Below are 20,136 nucleotides of genomic sequence, written 5' to 3' on the forward strand. Positions count from 1 at the left end.
GATGTACAAGGCCCTGGGTATGATCCCCAACATCACAAAAACAAAATACCCAGCAGAGGACACATTTTCATGTGTATCTTAATTCTTTTTTTAACATTTGGCAGTGTCTGGTCATGGCCCACGGTCACAGTTGGGAGAGATCCTAACGCTGTGCCCTGGGCCGTCCCTGGATGCCACGCGGGCTCCGGCCCTCGTCGGATGGAGATGGCTCTCCTTTCCTTACAGCTACAGCTTGGTATCGGGAGTAGACGTATGGAAGTACTGTCAGCTTGGGAAGAGGGGAAGCCACAGTTTATCCCATAATGAATGCAGTAGGCTTTTTAAAGATTCAGTGAGATTATAGGAATATAATCACTTTTATACTTATAAAACATTTAAAATTCTCTTGGACTTGGCTCAAGGAAGTGACCGGGTTGAGAGCTACTGTTACTCATAAACACAGACAAAGCCCTCTTGAGTTACACGTCGGCGCTTAGGTCCTGGCGTTGAGTGCGTCTTCACGCCAGCCCCGGCTTCTCGCCTCCATGTAGACAGACGCGTGGCACTGCTGCATGGTGTAGTCCATCTCAACCAGCTGGCGGCACCCTACAGTCAACCTCTCCCTAGGAGAAGAGGAAATGCTGAGTCACAGTATGGCAGCCAATCAGGTAAGTATGTTTAACAGAAAAATAGAAACGTATCTACTTCCCGTATACAGCATGACTTTCAGAAATAATGTACACCGAAATGGCTAGGTTGAGCACTTAACATAAGCATTACCTCGCATATTTTTCATGACAAGAATAATTAAAATCTACCTCTTAGCAGTTTTCAAAATATGATTTTTTTTTTTGTGTGTGTGTGTGTGTGTGTGTGTGGTGTGGGGATGGAACCCAGGGGCATTTGACCTCTGAGCCACACCCCCTGCCCTATTTTTAATCTTTATTTTGAAACAGGGTCTCACTAAGTTGCGGAGGGCCTAAGTAGCTGAGGCTGTCTGGGAACCGCGATCCTCTGGTTTCAGCCTCCCAAATGCTGGGGTTACAAGTGTGCGCCACCACGCCCGGCTTGATTTATTGTTAACTGAAGTTACTACCTTGTATACAGCAGGTCCCCTGAGCTTATTCCCCCCAAATGAAATTTTGTATTTTTTTTGCCATCTCCTCAACCCTTCTCTCCCACTGCCCCAGCCTGACGACCACCTTCTACTCTCTACCTCTGTGCACCTCTGGGTGTTCAACTTCATTAGACTCCACATAAAAGTGAGACCACGTGGTATCTGTCTCCATGCCTAGCTTATTTTATTTAACATAATGTCCACCATAATGCCTCAAGTGACAGGATTTCCTGTTTTTAAGAGGTTGAATAGAATTCGGTCGCATATATGTTTATCAGCTGATGGTCACAGCTCGATTCCATACACTGGCTCTCGTGATTAAAACTAAAATGAATATGGAAACACACGATAGCTCTTCAACATTCTAATTCCACTTCTTCTGGATTAAAAACATGTTTGTGTGTGTAGTACTGGGGATTGGGCCCAGGGGCATTCCTATACCCCCAGCCCCATTTTTTTTCAATTTTATTTTGAAACAGGGTCTCACTAATTTGATGATGGTCTTACTACTTCCTAAGGCTGTCCTCGAACCTGTAATCCTCCTGTCTCAGCCTCCCACGTACTGGGATTACAGGTGTGTACCAAGCCTGGCTAAAAATTCTTAATGATATATTATTAGAATTTGAAATACATTCTTTTATATGAGAGAATATACCAACAATGATGGTTTCTTAGCACAGACAAAACAATGTGGATAGATTAGTTGCCCAAATTTTGAGAAAGCCAACATGGGAAAAGCCTTAGTGCAGTTCTTGGAGCTCAGGAACATGGGTTCTCCTGGCAGACCTCTGCCACTAAGCTACTTTCTGAAGACCTCTCCCAGCAGGAGACAGGCTTATATAGTTACCAAGGGCTAAGAACAGTGTGGAACAGTTTCATCTTGACTTGGGAGTTAAAGAACAGGTAGACTGAAGGATGTACCTCCTGAAGGAACAGAAACTTGAGAAGGGATAAGAAGTTGACCCAGCTGCCAGGATTGCTGGCATAATTTGCCTGGCAGTTAACAAATAGTAGTGGCCCTCAACTACCGATGGGGAAGCAGTGAGTAACGCCCCACATAGTCCACGCCTACACCAATATTTACAAAGAAAAAAGAAGTCAATCAGAACTCAGGATAGGACAAGAGGAAGCAGAGACAGCAAAAAAGTAAATATGCTGCATTTGGAACAATCTCACTTCCTGAGGATGTGTGGCTTCTCTGATTAAAACCTGACTTTTGGTTTTGAGCTACCCTTGTTCTTCTTCCTATATTTAAAACTTAAAATTAGTGTTATATTGCTGCCAATTCCTTACAACTATTCAGAGAATGATTTTTGGAATACCCTTAAGAGGTTTAAAATAGCAGAGATGAAAATGATTTCTTATAAATTTAAAAACAAAACAAACAAAAAGGGAAGCCCCTGTTTCTGACCTTGGCTATTTATTCCACATTGTGAGGGGGGGCCTTCAGTAACTAGACTTCACAGTCTATTTATGTGTCTTTCCCTTTTCTCTCCCTCCCCTACCCCTTGTAGGACCTTATCTGCTCTTTCAACCCAGTGGCATTTGATTATTTACTCAGAGATTATCTTCTACGATTTTGTTTACTGTAGCAAGTTATTATTGCTGAATGAGGAAGTATTGGATTTTTCTTTTTGGTAGTGCTTGGTTGGCTTATACATTGTGTTAGGTCCCGATGACAGGAATCTGTGAGGTCCTTTTCCCATGGCTGCATTATATGAAGGCACCAGAACCTCAGATGGCAACTTACACCTGGGCCTGCCCTCCTGCAGCACCTCGGCCGACCTACACTTGGGTCTGCCCTCCTGCAGCACCTGAGCCTGCCCTCCTGCAGAACCTGGGCCTGCCCTCCTGCAGCACCTCAGCGGACCTACACCTGGGGCTGCCCTGCAGCACCTGGGCCTGCCCTCCTGCAGCAGCTCTGCCTGCCCTCCTGCAGCACCTGGGCCTGCCCTCCTGCAGCAGCTCCAGCCAACTGCTCCCCCTGGAGTCACCTCCTGGACCTGGGACACTCACAACCTTGAGAGGCAGGTGACTACATTTCAGGGATCTCCCAACTGCAACAAAACACTTCCTTTATATTGGGCCGATCAAAACCATTATTTGAATCTGCTTAAATTCAAACAAGACAAAAACAAGCCTATCTTTTACTCTGGTAGTAGAAATATTTTATGTCCTTTATTTTGTTTCTATTTATTTTTTTCAAATGAAACTGTTCCAACTCCTGATCCTTTCTGGAACAAAGCTCCAAAGCAGAGGTAACTTCTAGTTCCGCAAATCTAGGTTGTTTTGGAGATTTCTGCAAAGCAATGGTCACTGTTTCCTCTAAATTTCTCTATTACAAATATCAAACTTGTTTCAATCATGTTTTAGGTCAAAGTAAAATGGAAATTAATCAAATCAAAATAATTCCACCTGATTATGTGATTTATTTCTATGGTCAATTTTGTCAGAATGGATGCTAGTAATGAATTTAATCCCAATGTTTGATGAAGTTTTTCCAAACTCCTTCCTAGGTACAAAAAGAAAGTTTATAATGAATATTTTTTTGGTAACTCTAACCTTTTCTCCACATTTAAAATGTGCATCTGAAGTGAAAAATGGAATGCTTGCAATGCTAGTATAAAAGAGTACATAATAGCTAACATTAGACTCAATTGTAAAAGGCTGAAAGTTTTCCCCCTAAGATCAAGAACAATACAAGAATGTCTTCTTTCACCACTTCTATTCAACAGTGTACTGAAAACTGTAACCTGAGCAACTAAGCACGAAAAGAAAGGAAAAGCATCCAGATTGTTAATAAAGCAATAAAATTATCACTATTTTAGTTCCTAAAGAATTCTTACAATAGCTGCTAGTACTAATAAAAAAATTTAGCGAAGTTACAATAACACCCCCCATACACACACACACACACACACACACTCTCTCTCTCTCTCTCTCTCTCTCTCTCTCTCTCTCTCTCTCTCTCTCTCTCCTGGCTTTCTTTCTATATAAACCACCAATGAACAATCCAAAAGAATAATGAAGAAACTACTTACATGCATTAAAAATAAAACACAAATTTAACCAAAGAGACATAAGACTGCGTATACACTAAAACCCCGAAAACATTGCTCAAAGAAATTAAAGAAGACCTTAACAAGGAGGAAGGGAGTCCACAGTAACTGACGGGAAGACTCAGGAAGGCAATACTACCCAACGTGACTTATGAAATCAATGCAATTCCTATCACAACCCCAACAACCTAAAAAGGTAATCCTAAGATTTATACAGAATTGCTGGGCACTTCAAATCTTGGAAAAGAAAATAACATTAGAGGAATTATCCTTCCCAACTTCAAAATTTAGTGCAAAGCAACTGTTATCAAAGCATGGTACTGGCCGGGTGTCACGGTACATGCTGCTTGTGGTCCCAGCATTTGGGAGGTTGAGACCGGAGGATAGTGGTTCGAGGACAGCCTCAGCTACTTAGTGAGGCCCTCTGCAACTTAGTGAGACCCTGTTTCAAAACAAAGGATAAAAAATAGGGCAGGGGGGTGTAGTTCAGAGGGCAAATGCCCCTGGGTTCCATCCCCAGAGCCACACACACACACACACACACACACAAATCATGGTACTAGCATAAAGGTATACAGACTAGTGGAATCGAATTGAAAGTCCAGAAATAAATGCTCACATACATGGTTAAATGATTTTACTTTTTATTTTGGTACTGAGGATTGAGCCAGGGGTGTTCTACCTCTGAGTATACCCCTACCCCTATTTTATTTTTTATTTAGACACAGGGTCTTGCTAAGTTGTTGAGGGTCTCAGTAAGTTTCTGAGGCTGTCCTGGAATCTCAGCCTCCCAAGTACTGAGATTACAGGAGTGCACCACCACATCTGTCTGGCCAATTGATTTTTTTTTTTGGGGGGGGGTTATTACTGGGGTTCCTGGAAACCCTTCTACCTCCGGGCTACACTCCCAGACCTATTTTACACTTTTTTATTTGGAAACAGGGTCTCTTAAGCCAGCCCGGCTGGCTTCGAACCTGAGCGATCCTCCTGTCTCCACCTCCCAAGCGCGGGGATTACAAGCGTGCGCCACCACGCCCAGCTGGCCAATTGATTTTTAACAAGACTGCCAAGACCATCAAGGGGTAAGAATGGGCTCTTCAGCAAGTGATGCTAGAACAAGCTGCTGTCCACCTGTAGGGTATGGATGAATGCATGAGTGAAGTTGGACTTTTACCTCACACCAGATATTTAGATGGTCCTGGACTTAAAAATTGTCAGCTTTATGATGATGTAAAAGCAATATCCCTTTAATAGAAAATTACTTAAAAATTGGGATTTTAAACTTTCCTAAGCTGGTGATGAGCCTGATATTCTTGGAGAAGCTGGGCAGTAGGACTGAGCTGTAGCTCCCAGTAAGCCATGGGATTGCAAGGGTAGATTGATACTCTACAGGGGACTGTGTTGCTAAGTTGTGATTTTCAGTGGGGTAAGTGTACTAAATGAATTTTTGACAAAGGATCCTTTTCTTTTTTGTGGGGGGAGGTACTAGGGATGGAACCCAGGGGCATTCTACCTCTGAGCTACACCCCCCAGCTCTATTTTTATTCTTTATTTTGAAACAGGGTCTCACTAAGTTGCAAAGGGCCTCATTAAGTAGTGAGGCTACCCAAGAACCTGTGATCTTCTTGTCTCAGCCTCCCAAGTACTGGGATTACAAGCGTGCGCCACCATGCCTGGCACTAAGAATACTTCCAATGTGTGTTAATGTGTTTTTCACTTATGAACTTTCAATTTATGATCGGTTTATCAGGACATAAACCCACTGTAAATCAAGAAGTATCATGTAATTCTCTCCTAATTAAGACAGAAATATCAAGTTTCAAAATCTGATTTTTAGATTATTAAATCTAAGGTTATTTATTTTTTTTCTTTTAGTACTGAGGATTGAAGGGATTGAAGACAGAGGCATTCTATCTATGAGCTACATTCCCAGTCATATTTTATTTTTGTTTTGAAACAGGGTCTTGCTAGGTTAATGAGAGTCGTACTACTTGCCGAGGCTGTCCTTAAACCTATGATCCTCCAATCTCAACCTCCCAAGTAATGGGTGGCATGTGCCATCATACCTGGCTACCTAAGGTTTCTTGAAAAACCAAGCTATTAACTTAATGCAATGGTTCTCAAACTAGTGTGTCCTGGAGTTATTAAAACTGGGCTACTCCCCCAGTTTCTGGTTCACAAGGCCTGGCGAGGGGTCTTAGAAGTTGCATTTCTCACACGTTTCCAGGTGATGCACTCTCATGGTGCTGATTGCTGGAATCATAAAGATGTAATCCCTGAATGCACCTGCAGGAGACATGAGAGAGGTTTCTGATGCATGTGCTGCTTTAGGCAGTATATTATTTGGGTTTACCAGTGTGATACTATGCTTTATAGTAAGAAATGTATATTTAGTATTCCTTTCTGAACACAGCTCCTAAAACCCTTGGATATTCTAGTATTGTGTCTTTTTGTATGTTAAAGATATGATCTGGGTAGGTGGCACATGCTTGTAATCCCAGCATTTGGGAGGCTGAGGCATGGTTCGCAGACAGCCTCAGCTACTACTTACTGAGGCCCTTTGCAACTCAGTGAGACCCTGTATAAACAGAGCTGGGGGTGTAGCTCAGATGTAGAATTCCCCTGAATTCCATCCCCAGTACTGAAAAAAAAAAGGGGGACCGATGAGTGGGGGATCCTGGATAACTTCAGAATAAAAGTCTGTTGCCACAGGAACCAACCATGGGATTAGAGGATTGGGAATTTTCAGTTTTACCCCCAATTTACTAGAGGGGAAAGAGAATGAGGGTTTAAGTTGATTACTAATGGCTAGGGATTTAATCGGTGGTCATGCTTGTTTAATAAAGCCTTCATAAAAACCCAAAGGGCTGGGTCAGATAAATTTAAGGCTTGTGAACAAACACATATCCACATGCTGGCAGGGTGGTGTACCCCAACTCCAGGGCCTGCCAAACCTCACTTAGCAATCTCTTCACCTGCCTGTTTCTCTGTACCCTTTGAAATATCTTTTACAAGAAAAAAGTGAATGTAAGTAAAGCCTTTCCCTGAGCTCTGTGAAGTCACTCTTAAGTTGACAGAAACTGAGAAAGACTGAATTATAGGACAGCCAGTTTATACGCACTGGAGACTTAGCTGGTACATGAGGAAAACTCCCCACAGCCAGGCACAGTGGTACACGCGTGTAATCCCAGTTCTTGTGAGGCTGAGCCAGAAGGACCAGAGACTCAAAAACAGCCTCAGATATTTAGTGAGGCCCTTCACAACTGAGTGAGGCCCTGTGTGAAAATAAAATAAAATAAAATAAAATAAAATAAAATAAAATAAAATAAAATAAAATAGGGCTGGTGGTGTAGTTCAGAGATACAACACCCCTGAGCTCCATCCCAAGTTCTACCCAAAGAAAAGAAAAGAAAAAAAAAAAACAGACTTCTGGAATTGTAAATTTAGTGGTGAGTTTGAGAACAGGAAAGTTTTAGTGTCTGTCTCATAAAGTCAGATACTTTGAGGTTGGTGTTACAAGCTAGTTTGTATTTAACATAGAAAAAATGACCTTAAAGATTTGCTCACAGACATAACAGGAAACTGTCAAAATTTACAGGGACAAAAAACATATTAAATATTGTTCTTAGCTTATTTCTTATACAGGTAGAAGCTAGCACACAAGAAATCCGATCTGCTATTTGGTAGTCTTATTAACTTCTTGTCTTGAGTTTCCTAAATAAACCCATCTGCTCTGGTTAGGCAATGTTCCTTCATCCCACTGGAAGAATAAACGCTACTTAAACTGTTCAAATGCTGGAGAAGACAGAGACACTGAATTCTAAACGTCAAGGTTCTACCAATGGAATTTGACTTTTGATCTAAGCTACTTTAAACCGGAAACATTAATTAGAACCCATAAGAGCTTTATATTTTTATTACTTAATTCCCTCCCCTGTGAGGCAGGGAAAGTACTTTTCTCCTCCTGCACTCTCACACACACTTATCTTTTGACATGTGGGGGTGGGGTGGGGCGAGTCTCTATACCCCAAGGGCTCTCCAGTGGATACAGTGTCCAGTACCCTAGGAGCTCTGAGCTCTGGAGTTCAGGAACCTTTAGGAAGGCCTCATAATGTACACATGACTGTTAATTCAATCTCTATCCCTTATCCAGGAGCCCACTAAGAGTGACTTCATTAGATAAAAAAAAAAAAAAAAGATGTTCTACCACCCAGGAAATTCTAAGGGCTTTAGGAGTTTTATGCCAGGAACTGGGGTCAAACCAACAAGTAGAACAAAAGTCTCCTAGCAACCCCATCTACAAGAGCTTTAGGAAGTGTCTCAGACCAGAGGCACAGACATAAATGTATTTCTTATCACGCCTCCTATTACACTGTGTTGTAGCTACTTCAACAATCTCTTCATAACTCACACTTGTAAAAAAAACAAAAGATCGGACAATCAGACACTTTAAGTAGCTGTTTTCCTTCACACCCCACAGCGTGCCATCTATGGCCTGTTAAAGAGGCACTATTCACCTAAGAATGAACACAATATCTTTTCTTGTGTGTGGTACTGGGGATGGAACCCAGGGGCATTCTACCTCCCAGCTACACCCCCGGCCTTATTTTATTCTTTATGTTGAAACAGGGTCTCACTGAATTGCAAAGGGGCTCACTAAGTAGCTGAGGCTGGCCTTGAACCATGATCTTCCTATCTCAACCTCCAAAATGCTGGGATTATAAGCATGTGCCACCACACTCAGCTCTGAATAAATAATTTCAAAAGAAACAACAGTATAAGTCCAAATGCAATTTCCCAAAAGTTTACTGTGTAGCAATTGCCTCTTTCAAAGCATCCAAAATACTATATAGATGTGGTTTAACTTCAAAAAATCCTCGTTCTGGGGATAAGAGGAAGTTTATGAATTAATGTCATAGTTCAAACCCCTGGTACAGTAAGTGGAAAGAAAAATAGGTAAAACTACTTCAACTCTGAACATTCAACTTAATCCCTGCACCTCTGCATTTCTTCCCCCACCCTGAAAAACAAAAAAGACTTCCAACTATTCCCAAATCAAGCTGAAGTCAAAATAATTCTTAACATCTGGTTGGAACCATTTGTAAAGAGACTCTGGCCCCATGGCTGCAGTCAGAAGACTTATTTTTGGCATATAAACCTTTTTTTTTGGGGGGGGGGGTACTAGGGGTTGAACTAAGAGGTATTCTACAACCATGCTACATCCCTAGACCTATTTTTATTCTTTATTTTGAAACAGGGTCTCACTAAGTTGTGGAGTGCCTAAGTAGCTGAGGCTGGCCACGAAACTACAATCCTTTTCTCAGCCTCCCAAATACTGGGATTACAAGCATGTGCCACCAAGCCTGGCTCACATAAACCCTTCACTGTGGATTACCTGAGAAGATGTACAAATACGACTCCAATCAATTTGCCGACAGTGTGAAGATTAGGGTAAGCATTTTTCTTCCAAATACAATCGATCTGTATATGCCCACTGGCTTCAGATTTTCTTGGAAAACTTAAGGAATAAATTTTCATAGCTGTTTTACATCATTTGTATATGATTATTAATCCTAGTAATCTTAGTATCATCCAACAAATTTATCCATCTGGAATTTTAACAGTAGAAGCATTATAATTAACTTTGTCCCTAGCTTGCTTGCTCATAAAATCTTTTAGCCACACCCGTACATTTGTAAGTTATACATAGCAAATGAACTACGGTTTAGTGATAGAACGGTGTATTACAGAGAAGTGAGAATATAGTAGAACACTGGTCCTGCTACAAGTGCTTGATTTGAATACAGGAATTTTTACATTACTGATATATTGAGGTAAAATGTGAGCACAGTGCTAATTTCCATTTGCAGATACATGAGTTTAACAGTGAGAAGCAAGAGATGAATAAAGCTGCACCAAGACACTTAGGAAAACACACCATACCCACGGCCCACACAGGCTTCCTCGGCTCTCCATGTGTGTTATCAGTGACATCCCCACTTCGGTGTTACAACTTTACATCCAATTTCATATAATCCTCAAGCTGCAGCCCTTTCAACAACCATTTCTATAACCAAACCTCAGGACATTTTTAAGGTAAAAATGTGAGATTTATTATTAATATATTTTTAGTAATTTAACATGTATAAAACTTTACTACCATTTGTACTGGTTTCTGACTTTTTAAAAAAACATGTCCCTGCCAGGCGTGGTGGTGCATGTTTGTAATCCCAGCATTTGGAAGGCTGAGACAGGAAGATCGCGGTTCGCAGACAGCCTCAGCTACTTATCGTGATGCCCTTTGCAACTCAGTGAGACCCTGTTTCAAAATAAAGAATAAAAAAACGTCCTTGATAAATATTTTGAGCACTGTGCCCCAACTCCATTTTCCCCATAGGCCCTGTGATTTTTAGTGCATGATATTTATAATGCAGTGCTGACATTTAGGAATACCTAACTACTGCTCCACGGATCAACATGGATGAATCTCATGATGCTAAGTCAAAATGGACCGTGGGGACGGGGAGGCTGAAGAGCGACACTGAAGGGGCCAGAATTAAAGAGCTGTCTTAGTCCATTCAGATTGCTGTAACAAAATAGCCCAGACTGAGCTGCGCATAAACACCAGCCACGCCTCATGCTCCTGGGCCTGGGAGCGCTGCACTAGGGCCCGGGGGCTGGGCCTGGCGAAGGCTGGGCCTGGCGAGGGCCCTCCTCTGCACTCAGTGCTTCTGTGTTCCCACATGGGTGAAGGGGTAGCTAGTGCTCGGATTGTTCTTTCTTCGGGGCACTAATTTCAACCCAGACGCCTTATCTTTTAATACAATTATTACATTTGGTGATACCATTAAGTTAAAAAACAAGCAAAATAAACATTTCCATTGTACCTAACCGTTATTAAAACTATAAAGAAAAGGATGAAGCTTTTAAACACAAAATCCCTAGAGAGAAGATGGACGAGGGGATATAGTCAAGGATGGTTAAAATCCTATTTTGTTAGCTGAATGGAAGGTGCATGTATATTCTTTGTACTAGATACTCTTTAAAACATGGGCTGGAAATGCCAAGGAATCCAAGACTCTTTCAGGGAGTCTGCAAGGTCAAAGAGGTCATAGCTATTTCATAAGAGTAAGATGTTATTTGCCTCTGGACCATTGTTCTCCCAAAGTACAGAATAATTCTCTAGCAACACGTGACGTAAGATCATGATGACAGACTGAGTACACAGCAGTTCTGAGAAGCCGGCTGTCTTCTAGTAGGCTACACACTGGATCTGTAAAACTGTACAATGATGCCACTTTTGTCAGCAGCAATTTTTATTTGTGGAAAAGTATTTTCATATTATTTAACATGCAGAAATTAGTTATTGTTATTTTAAAATGAATTGATTCTCAGTTCTATGTCCAAACACAGTAAAGAAAGATAGATATGATCAACACAAACAAAAGCTCCATAGGATCTGCAATAATTTTTAAAATACAAAGCCCTAAGGACATGAAGTTTGAGAACCACTTATAGACAGTAAAGACACATACACAGACACAGTCTTTTTGTATGTATGAAATATATCTTATTAATAAAGGTTAAAAAACCCACAGTGTAGTGAAATGACATAAAAAGAGCCCTTCACCGCCACCATCAGGTGGTGCTGAATAAGGTCAAAGCTCATCACGATGCCCTCAAGTATCACAGGTATGACTTACCGATACTCAGGCTGAGAAACGCAATCATAAAGTTCCTGGGCAGTAAATGTGACATTTTTATTTACCTGAAAAAAGAAAATATAGTTAAGCTATTCTAAATACTATGAGTGACAAGAGCACAATTAGAATGGCCCATATTCTGAGGGAGCAGAATCTCAAGTTTCTAGTTCACATATCAGAAAGGACTAGGCAGAAATTCACTGATCACAATGCTAACAGTGAATGGACTTTGGGTAAAAATATTAGTTCTTTTTTTTTTTTTTTTGGTGGTACTGGGGTTCCTGGAAGCCCTTCTTCCTCCGGGCTACACTCCCAGACCTATTTTATATTTTTGAAACAGGGTCTCTTACGCCAGCACGGCTGGCTTCAAACCTGCGCGATCCTCCTGTCTCCGCCTCCCAAGCGCGGGGATTATAAGCGTGCACCACCACGCCCGGCAAAATATTAGTTCTATTGTAACTTAATCTGCTTATAAAACCAGGAAAAGATAGACCTGGATGTAGTGGAAATGTCAAAAAAGTAAATAATCACATGGACAGAAAAAAGGCATAATAAAATTAGAAACTGTGAAAAGGTCTACTTCACTTAGGAAAAAGTTTGGTAGATATTTTCTAAAAATTGGTATAAAGTTTGGGGTGGAAAAAAATGTTTCTACTTGCCGGGCGTGGTGGCACACGCTTGTGATCCCCATGCTTGAGAGGCGGAGATAGGAGGATCGCGCTGGTTCGGAGCCAGCCATGCTGACTTAAGAGCCCCTGTTTCCAAATAAAAGAAATATAAAATAGGTCTGGAAGTGTAGCCCGGAGGTAGAAGGGCTTCCAGGAACCCCAGTACCAAAAAAAAAAAAAAAAAAGAAAGAAAAGAAAAAAGAAAAATGTTTCTACTCTGATTCAATTAGATTCGTATCATAAAAAGCCTTCTAGAGCCGGGCATGGTGACGCACGCTTGTAATCCCCGCGCTTGGGAGGCGGAGACAGGAGGATCGCGCAGGTTCGAAGCCAGCCGTGCTGGCATAAGAGACCCTGTTTCAAAAATATAAAATAGGTCTGGGAGTGTAGCCCGGAGGAAGAAGGGCTTCCAGGAACCCCAGTACCACCAAAAAAAAAAAAAAAAAAAAAAAGCCTTCTAGAGAGTTCAAGGTATTGCTCATTTGCAAACACTCCACAACCTTCTTCAATGGTGTCATTAGAAGTTCACCATATTGTGAAGAAAATGTCTCAACTTAATATTCAGAAAGTACAAAGAAATATGCATAATCACACAATATGGTTATAAAGTATTAAGGCCAGTTGCTTAAAAAACAGCATAGGGGTGAATCTTTCTTTGCATAAATAAGAAGAGGTAACAATTACTGAAGATGTACTCTGTGTCTGTTTGGGACAGAACAGATATGTATTTCGTCTGTATGTATATTAATTAGTCTTTACAGAATACCTATAACTTGTCTACTACTGTTATTTCTTATTAATTTTTTTTTTTTTGCAGTACTTGGGGTGGAAAGGCATTCTAACTCTGAGCTACACCCCCAGCCCTACTTTTTTTTTTTTTTTTATTCTTTATTTTGAAACAGGGTCTCACTGAGCTACAAAGAGCCTCACTAAGTAGTAGCTGAGGCCGTCCATGAACCATGATCCTCCTGTCTCAGCCTCCCAAATGCTGGGGTTACAAGATTGCCCCACCACACTGGGTAAGTCTTTTTATTTTTGAAACAAGGTCCCTTTGAGTTGCAAAGGACCTCGCTAAGTAGCTGAGGATGTTCAACAACTCAATCCTCCGGTCTCTGCCTCCCGAATGCAAGGAGTACAAGCGTGCACCCCCATGCCTGGCTCACTTACAGTCTTCTAAAAATTAAACCTACAAAATTGAGAAGAAGAATGTATACAGAACAGGGGCAAAGAGCTTTGGGCAAAAGAAATTGAAAACCAACAGAATACTTTTCTCGGACCAGCAATAAGGACAGCAAGTAGGTTAATGCACAAAATATGCTGAGGCCTCATTCCAGCCCTAACCCCAGGGAGCATGCTGTGTGCTACGACCAGGTGAAATTCCACCTCGCCTTTCCAGGAACAGCACCTCGACATCAGACCTGCTGGCCCTCTCTGGAAGGCACTGTGGGTGTGGGAGGCGGGTGGGCGGGAGGGGAAATGTTTTGGGCTATCACAATGACCAGGACAGCTATTGCCATTTGGTACCTGGGGAGCAGGGATGTAAACATCCTGCCGTGTTCCACACAATGTAGAAATGACCTGTCCAATGCCAACAGGCCCCTGATGAGAAACAACTCTCTGCTGAGGTAAGTGTGTTATGTTAGAATGCTACTTTATAAATAAAAATTGAGTAAAATTTTGAATACACAGAGAAAGTGGGATGGGGAGGAAATGTGGAGATGTAAGTCAAAGGATAGAAAATTGCAGACATGTACGATAAACAGGTCTACAGAGTCAAAATACAAGAGGACCAGTTAATAACATTGGCATATTTAGGATTTTTGCTAGAAAAGATTTTAAGTCCTCTGCCCACACCAAAAAAAAAAAAAAAAAGGAGTCCTATGTAAGAGATGATAGGTAGGTTAATTTACTTAAAAATAGTAACCGTTTCACTATGTGTATCAAAAAACATCATAGTGATCCAGGCATGGCAGCACGTGCCTATAACCCCAGGACTTGGGAAGTTGAGACAGGATGACCACATGACCGCAGGTTCAAGACCAGCCCTCAGAACCTTAGGAAGACTCTCAGACACCTAGCAAGACCCTGTTTCAAAACAAGAAATAAAAATAGCTCAGGATACAACTCAGAAGTAGAACGACTCTGGGTTCAATCTCCTGTACTACAAAACAATATTAGAGTGTTTACCTGAAATATGTACAATTTTTTAAAAGGAGAAAAGGAATAGTCACTGGCAAACTTCTATGACATTCAACAACTTAATATAAAGCAAGTATCAATTAAATAACATTCACTTTGTTTTAGAACTCCTACTATGTTTATTTATATTAAACGTTTGTGGTAGAAATATGGCATTTTAAAATATTTCTCATACCTCATACTTGATTAGAAAATTATAGAGTGTCTCAACATCTTGGTTATTACTGTTGGGGGCCAAAATCCTAAAAATATAATAAGGAAGAAAAGGAAGGGAAATTATTGATTTAAGAATATAATAATACCTTGAACTGTTTCCTTAAAATATGCCGACAGCGTAAGATAACTTATTGTTTAATAAGATTATAAAAGATTTACAATCATTTGTCTTTATCAATTAAAATTTATAAAATCATAAATGTAACTGACTAGAGTTCATTATCAAATACTTTGGCTAATTTAAATTCATAAAACAGCAATTTATCAATCACAGTAATATTCTTACATGTGAAATTACAGTTCATGTTTTGAGCTGCACTATGACAGAATTCTCAAAAAGTGAAGTGTACTTATACTCCATATACTTTAAGCTACAGATAAAGGTCACAGATTTCCCACAGAAATGTTCAACCAGTCCAAAGAGGCAACTGATGAAACTACCAAACGCCAAAAGACACCCTAACAAAAGACTGTAACTAAACTCAAGTAACGTTATTGGAACTATCCATCTAGCAACCTGTGAAAAAATCAGTAATTAGATTATGTCAAGTGATAGAAATAATACTGACATAAAAAAAGAAACAGGAAATAAAAAGGAAGAAATTTTCCTTTTAACAGTAAAGTATTAACTCTATTTTATACTTATTATTTTAATCCTTTTACCATGAAAATATATGTTTTTTCCTTTTCGGAAAAAATAAATAAAACAAAAAGAAACCTGTCACCATGGTATGATGGTTCTGAGCACTGTCTGCTCGGTCTGTCTACTGTGTTACCTCGGGTAGACTAAGTTTCATGAGAATGATTTTCCTTATCCTTAAACAAGGATAATACTCCCTACTTTGTGGGTTATTGTAATAACTAAGAGTTACTCTAAGAAAACCTTTATCACGTGTCTGGCATGTAGCAAATACTACATATGTCAATTATAACAGCAACAATGAATATCATCATCATCATTACCTTTATAGGTACAAGCCATAAAATAAGTGCAGGATAACAAAGCCAATGCAAACCAGGCCACTGCAATTACCTGGGGGGCACTCTGCCACTGTGCTACATACCCAGCACTTTTTATTTTTTATTTTGAGACAGCCTCACTAGGCCGGCCTTGAACTTGTGATCCTCCTATCTTGGTCTCCTGGGTAACGGGATTACAGGGCATGCATCCCCCTGCAGTGCACCTAGCATTCAATTTACTCTTAAATTCCAAGTGGCTTTTAATCACAAGAATGTCTCTAGGTCCTCGTGTCCTTGCCAGTGCTTGACAATGTCAGACTTGAAAGCTAACTAATCTCAATATATCTTTAGAATACTGAGTTTTTATTACATTTATGGGAATTTTTGTTTGTGTTTGTAGTACTGGGGATTGAACCCAAGGGCACTGTTCCTCCAAGCTATACCCCAGCCCTACTTCTTATCCTTCATTTTGAAACAAGGTCTTACAAGTTGTAGAAGACCTCACTAAGTAGCTGAGGCTGGCCGCAAACCTGCAATCCTCCTGTCTCAGCCTCCCAAGTACAGGAATAACAAGCATGTGCCACCACGCCCGGCTTTATTGGAGAATTTTTATAGATAATTCTTCAGAATATAGTCAAATATTTATTTATTTATTTATTTATTTATTTATTTATTTATTTATTATTTTGGAGGTACTGGGGTTCCGGGAAGCCCTTCTACCTTCGAGCTACACTCCCAGACCTATTTTTACATTTTTATTTGGAAACAGGGTCTCCTAAGCCAGCGCACATGGCTGGCTTCGAACCTGCGCGATCCTCCTGTCTCTGCCTCCCAAGCGCAGGGATTACAAGCGTGCGCCACCACGCCTGGCTATAGTCAGATTTTTAAAGGTGTATGATCCCTAGGAAGAGATCCACACAGAAAAATACAAATGAGAATACCAGTTTCATGAAAAAAGTTTTTTTTCCCAACAAGTAATTATTAAAGACAAATAATTCCCTAACAGGAGGGATAAAAAGATTGAGGATAATAATCTGGGAGGTGAAAGGTCCATAAATAATTTCCTTAAAATGACAACACCTCATTATCAAGCCTACAGTTACCCCACAATGCTGTATAAATGGTGCCAGAACTTCTTCCTAATCACACTCAGTACCCCCTCATCAACCTGTCCCCCGACCGTCCTTCCAGCCCTCTGCTCTCCCCAGCCTCTAGTAACTGTTCTCACCTTCTGAGATCAACTGCATGTTTGAAAATGCTACAAGAAAAGATTTTGAATGTTTTCACCATAGAGAAATGATCAATGTTTGACAAGACAGGCAGCTTTCTCCTGATTTAAGCATTACATAATATATGTGTATGGAGACGTCACATGGTATCTGCAGACATGTACAATTCTTATGTTTCTTTTTTTTTTCTTTTTTTTTTTTTAGTGGTACTGGGGTTCCTGGAAGCCCTTCTACCTCCGGGCTACACTCCCAGACCTATTTTATATTTTTGAAACAGGGTCTCTTACGCCAGCGCGGCTGGCTTCGAACCTGCGCGATCCTCCTGTCTCCGCCTCCCAAGCGCGGGGATTACAAGCGTGCGCCACCACACCCGGCCCAATTCTTATGTTTCTACGTATCTGTTAAAAAATTAAAGCTATTGAGCTGGGCGCAGTGGCACATACTTGTAATCCCAGCATTTGGGAGGCCAAGATGGGAGGTTCGCGGTTTGCGGACAGCCTCAGCTGCTTAGTGAGGCCCTCTGCAAGTCAGTGAAACCCTGTTTCAAAATAAAGAATATAAAAAATAGGGCTGGGGCTGTAGCTCGGGGGTAGAATGTGCCTGGGTTCCATCCCTAGCACCCCCCCCCCAAATTAAAGCTGTAAAGATAAACCACTTTTTGGAAAGAAAGCAGGTAGCAAACGAGTCCGTCTTAACTCTGCAGCCAGTGAAGACAAAGGGCAGCAGCGCAGCAGTGTGGGCTCACGCACGCCTTTCTTTTTTTTGGCTTTTAGAAATGACCCAAACCACCCATAAAGCATGGTAAAGAAACTAAACGAAACAAGGTATCATATTAAGAGCCTTAAAAACGCCAAACCAGTATCACAAAAGAACACACATTGCTAGAGAGTAAGTTGACACTCCTCCTCTGTTCTAAAATACTCTGTAGGGAAACTGGTTCTAAGTCAATTGGCCATCTGCCTAGAGCAACAAATTACATCCAGAGTAAGAAATAATTCATCGTTCTAATTTTCCAATGATTAAAAAAAAGAAAAATTTAAAAGCTCTGACCTTGTTTGTTTTTTTTTGTTTTTGTTTTTTTGATGGCCCTGGGGGTGGAACCCAGAGGCTTTCTACCTTCGGGTTACACTCCCAGACCTATTTTATACTTTATTTGGAAACAGGGCCTCACTAAGTAGCTGAGGCTGGCTTCGAACCTGCACGATCCTCCTGTCTCAGCCTCCCAAGTGCGGGGATAACAAGTGTGTGCCACCACACCCAGTTCATTTAAGACCTTAAAAGAGATGTAATTTATATACCATAGAATGCACTTATCTTAAAAATCCAATGATTTTTAATAAATTTACAGATATGTACAAAGACCACCACAATCTAACTTTAGAATATTTCTTTCACTTGAAAAACGCTCTCTCTTGCTTGTCTGCCTGCATCCTCTGTCTTCGCCTCCAACCCAGCTCCAGAAGCCACCATCTGCTCTCCCGTCTACACACTGCCCTTTCTGGACTGGACTGATTCTTTATTTCTAAGTTCTTTCCCTCGTACCCTCACAAAAGCATAGTTGTAAGTGTAAAGAATAGCACACTATATCAGAGTCCAGAGGAAGGCACACACTGCAGTGGAGAATGTCTCATTCTCACAATGTATTGGACGGATGGGTAAGTAAACAAGTAAAAGGCACACTAAAGATTCCCAGATCAGAACAGGCGAGCCTTTATTCTCTCACTCAAGCTATCTGAGACCTACTGTGAGCCACGCACTGTTCTAGGCCCTTGGATGCAACAGCTAACAAGAAGACAGAGTTCAGAATAGATGAGAGGCACTGTTGTGAGGAGGTACCACAGAGCACGCCTGACCAAGCGCAGGAGCAAATGGAGGCAGAGAGCTACCGCGCGCTGTGATCCGGCAGCACCTCCTCGCTTCTCACTGCTGCTGTAACAAAACGAGAGGCACAGGAACATCAAGCTTCCGGAACAAGTCATTTTCTCCAAGTGTAAATGCTTGATTATTGGACAAAACATCACCAAATAGTATTCTACTGAAGGAAGGCATATTGGTATGTCAACAGCATTCATAGGTAGGTAACTATTATAAATGGAGTAAAATTATAAACCTATTTTAAAAAACTAACATATACATAATAGGAATTTTCCTAAAACTTGTTATTTTGAAAAAACAGTTGGAAGTAAGTTAAGACCAAAACTGAATAAATATCCTTGTCAATCAGGGACTGAGTTTAGATTTCATTACATCTTATCAACTCTGGGTTTAGGACTTGGGTTTTGGTGTTAGTATATAAAAAATAAAAAATAAATAAAAAAAAACACTACTGACTTTTACTCTCTAGAAGTATAGCCTGTTAAAAAGACGTAAAAAATAAAAATGGAGAAAAACGCCATATGGACATCTGTGCCTTAGTAATTCCCCACACAAAAATTCCTGAGGGGTCAGGTCAGCCTTCGCTAAAGTTTTCTCATTGTTTTCCTTACACCAGTAGGAAGACAAAAGAATCTTAGAATGAGAGCCCTAAAATTTCTGTTCAGTGGCAAAAAAAAAAAAAAAGAATAAAAGAATTAGCTCTTGGGGGAAGCAAAATACTTTTCTGAAAATGGCAGTTTTTATTTTTGACTACATCCACATCTGTCCTTGCAGAAGAAATTCTTAACAATCAATAAGTATACATTAAAATCACACTATTTGCTCAAATGCAGATTACAGTGAGTGCTACGGAATTATAAGAAAATTATGAGACCTGATTCCCTATCTTCCAATTGTTTATAATCGTAAAAATTCACTCTACAGGCCAGGTGTGGTGGCGCACGCTTGTAATCCCAGCATCCGGGAGGCTGAGACCAGATCACGGTTTGTGGACAGCCTCAGCTACTTAGTGAGGCCCTCTGCAACTCAGTGAGACCCGGTTTCAAAATAAAGAATAAAAAATAGGGCAGGGGGTGTAGTTCGGAGGTCAAATTCCCCTGGTTTCCATCCCCAGACCCACCAAAAAAAAAA

At 40.8% G+C, this 20,136-nt stretch overlaps 1 protein-coding gene across 1 annotated transcript in view; it reads right to left on the reverse strand.

Moving 5' to 3' along the window:
- Window positions 1–472: 472 nt before the first annotated feature.
- Window positions 473–20,136, reverse strand: part of SWT1 (SWT1 RNA endoribonuclease homolog) — a gene marked incomplete at both ends in the record, with an annotated part of 80,364 nt that continues 60,700 nt past the window's right edge. Inside the window, 3 exons of the mRNA XM_080698751.1 lie at window positions 473–602; window positions 11,859–11,923; window positions 14,901–14,967. Of these exons, the coding sequence (XP_080554877.1) occupies window positions 473–602; window positions 11,859–11,923; window positions 14,901–14,967 (262 nt within the window). The remainder of the gene's footprint in view (window positions 603–11,858; window positions 11,924–14,900; window positions 14,968–20,136) is intronic.

Source organism: Muscardinus avellanarius (genome assembly GCF_963383645.1).
Source record: "Muscardinus avellanarius genome assembly, chromosome: 7".
Lineage (NCBI taxonomy): Eukaryota > Metazoa > Chordata > Mammalia > Rodentia > Gliridae > Muscardinus > Muscardinus avellanarius.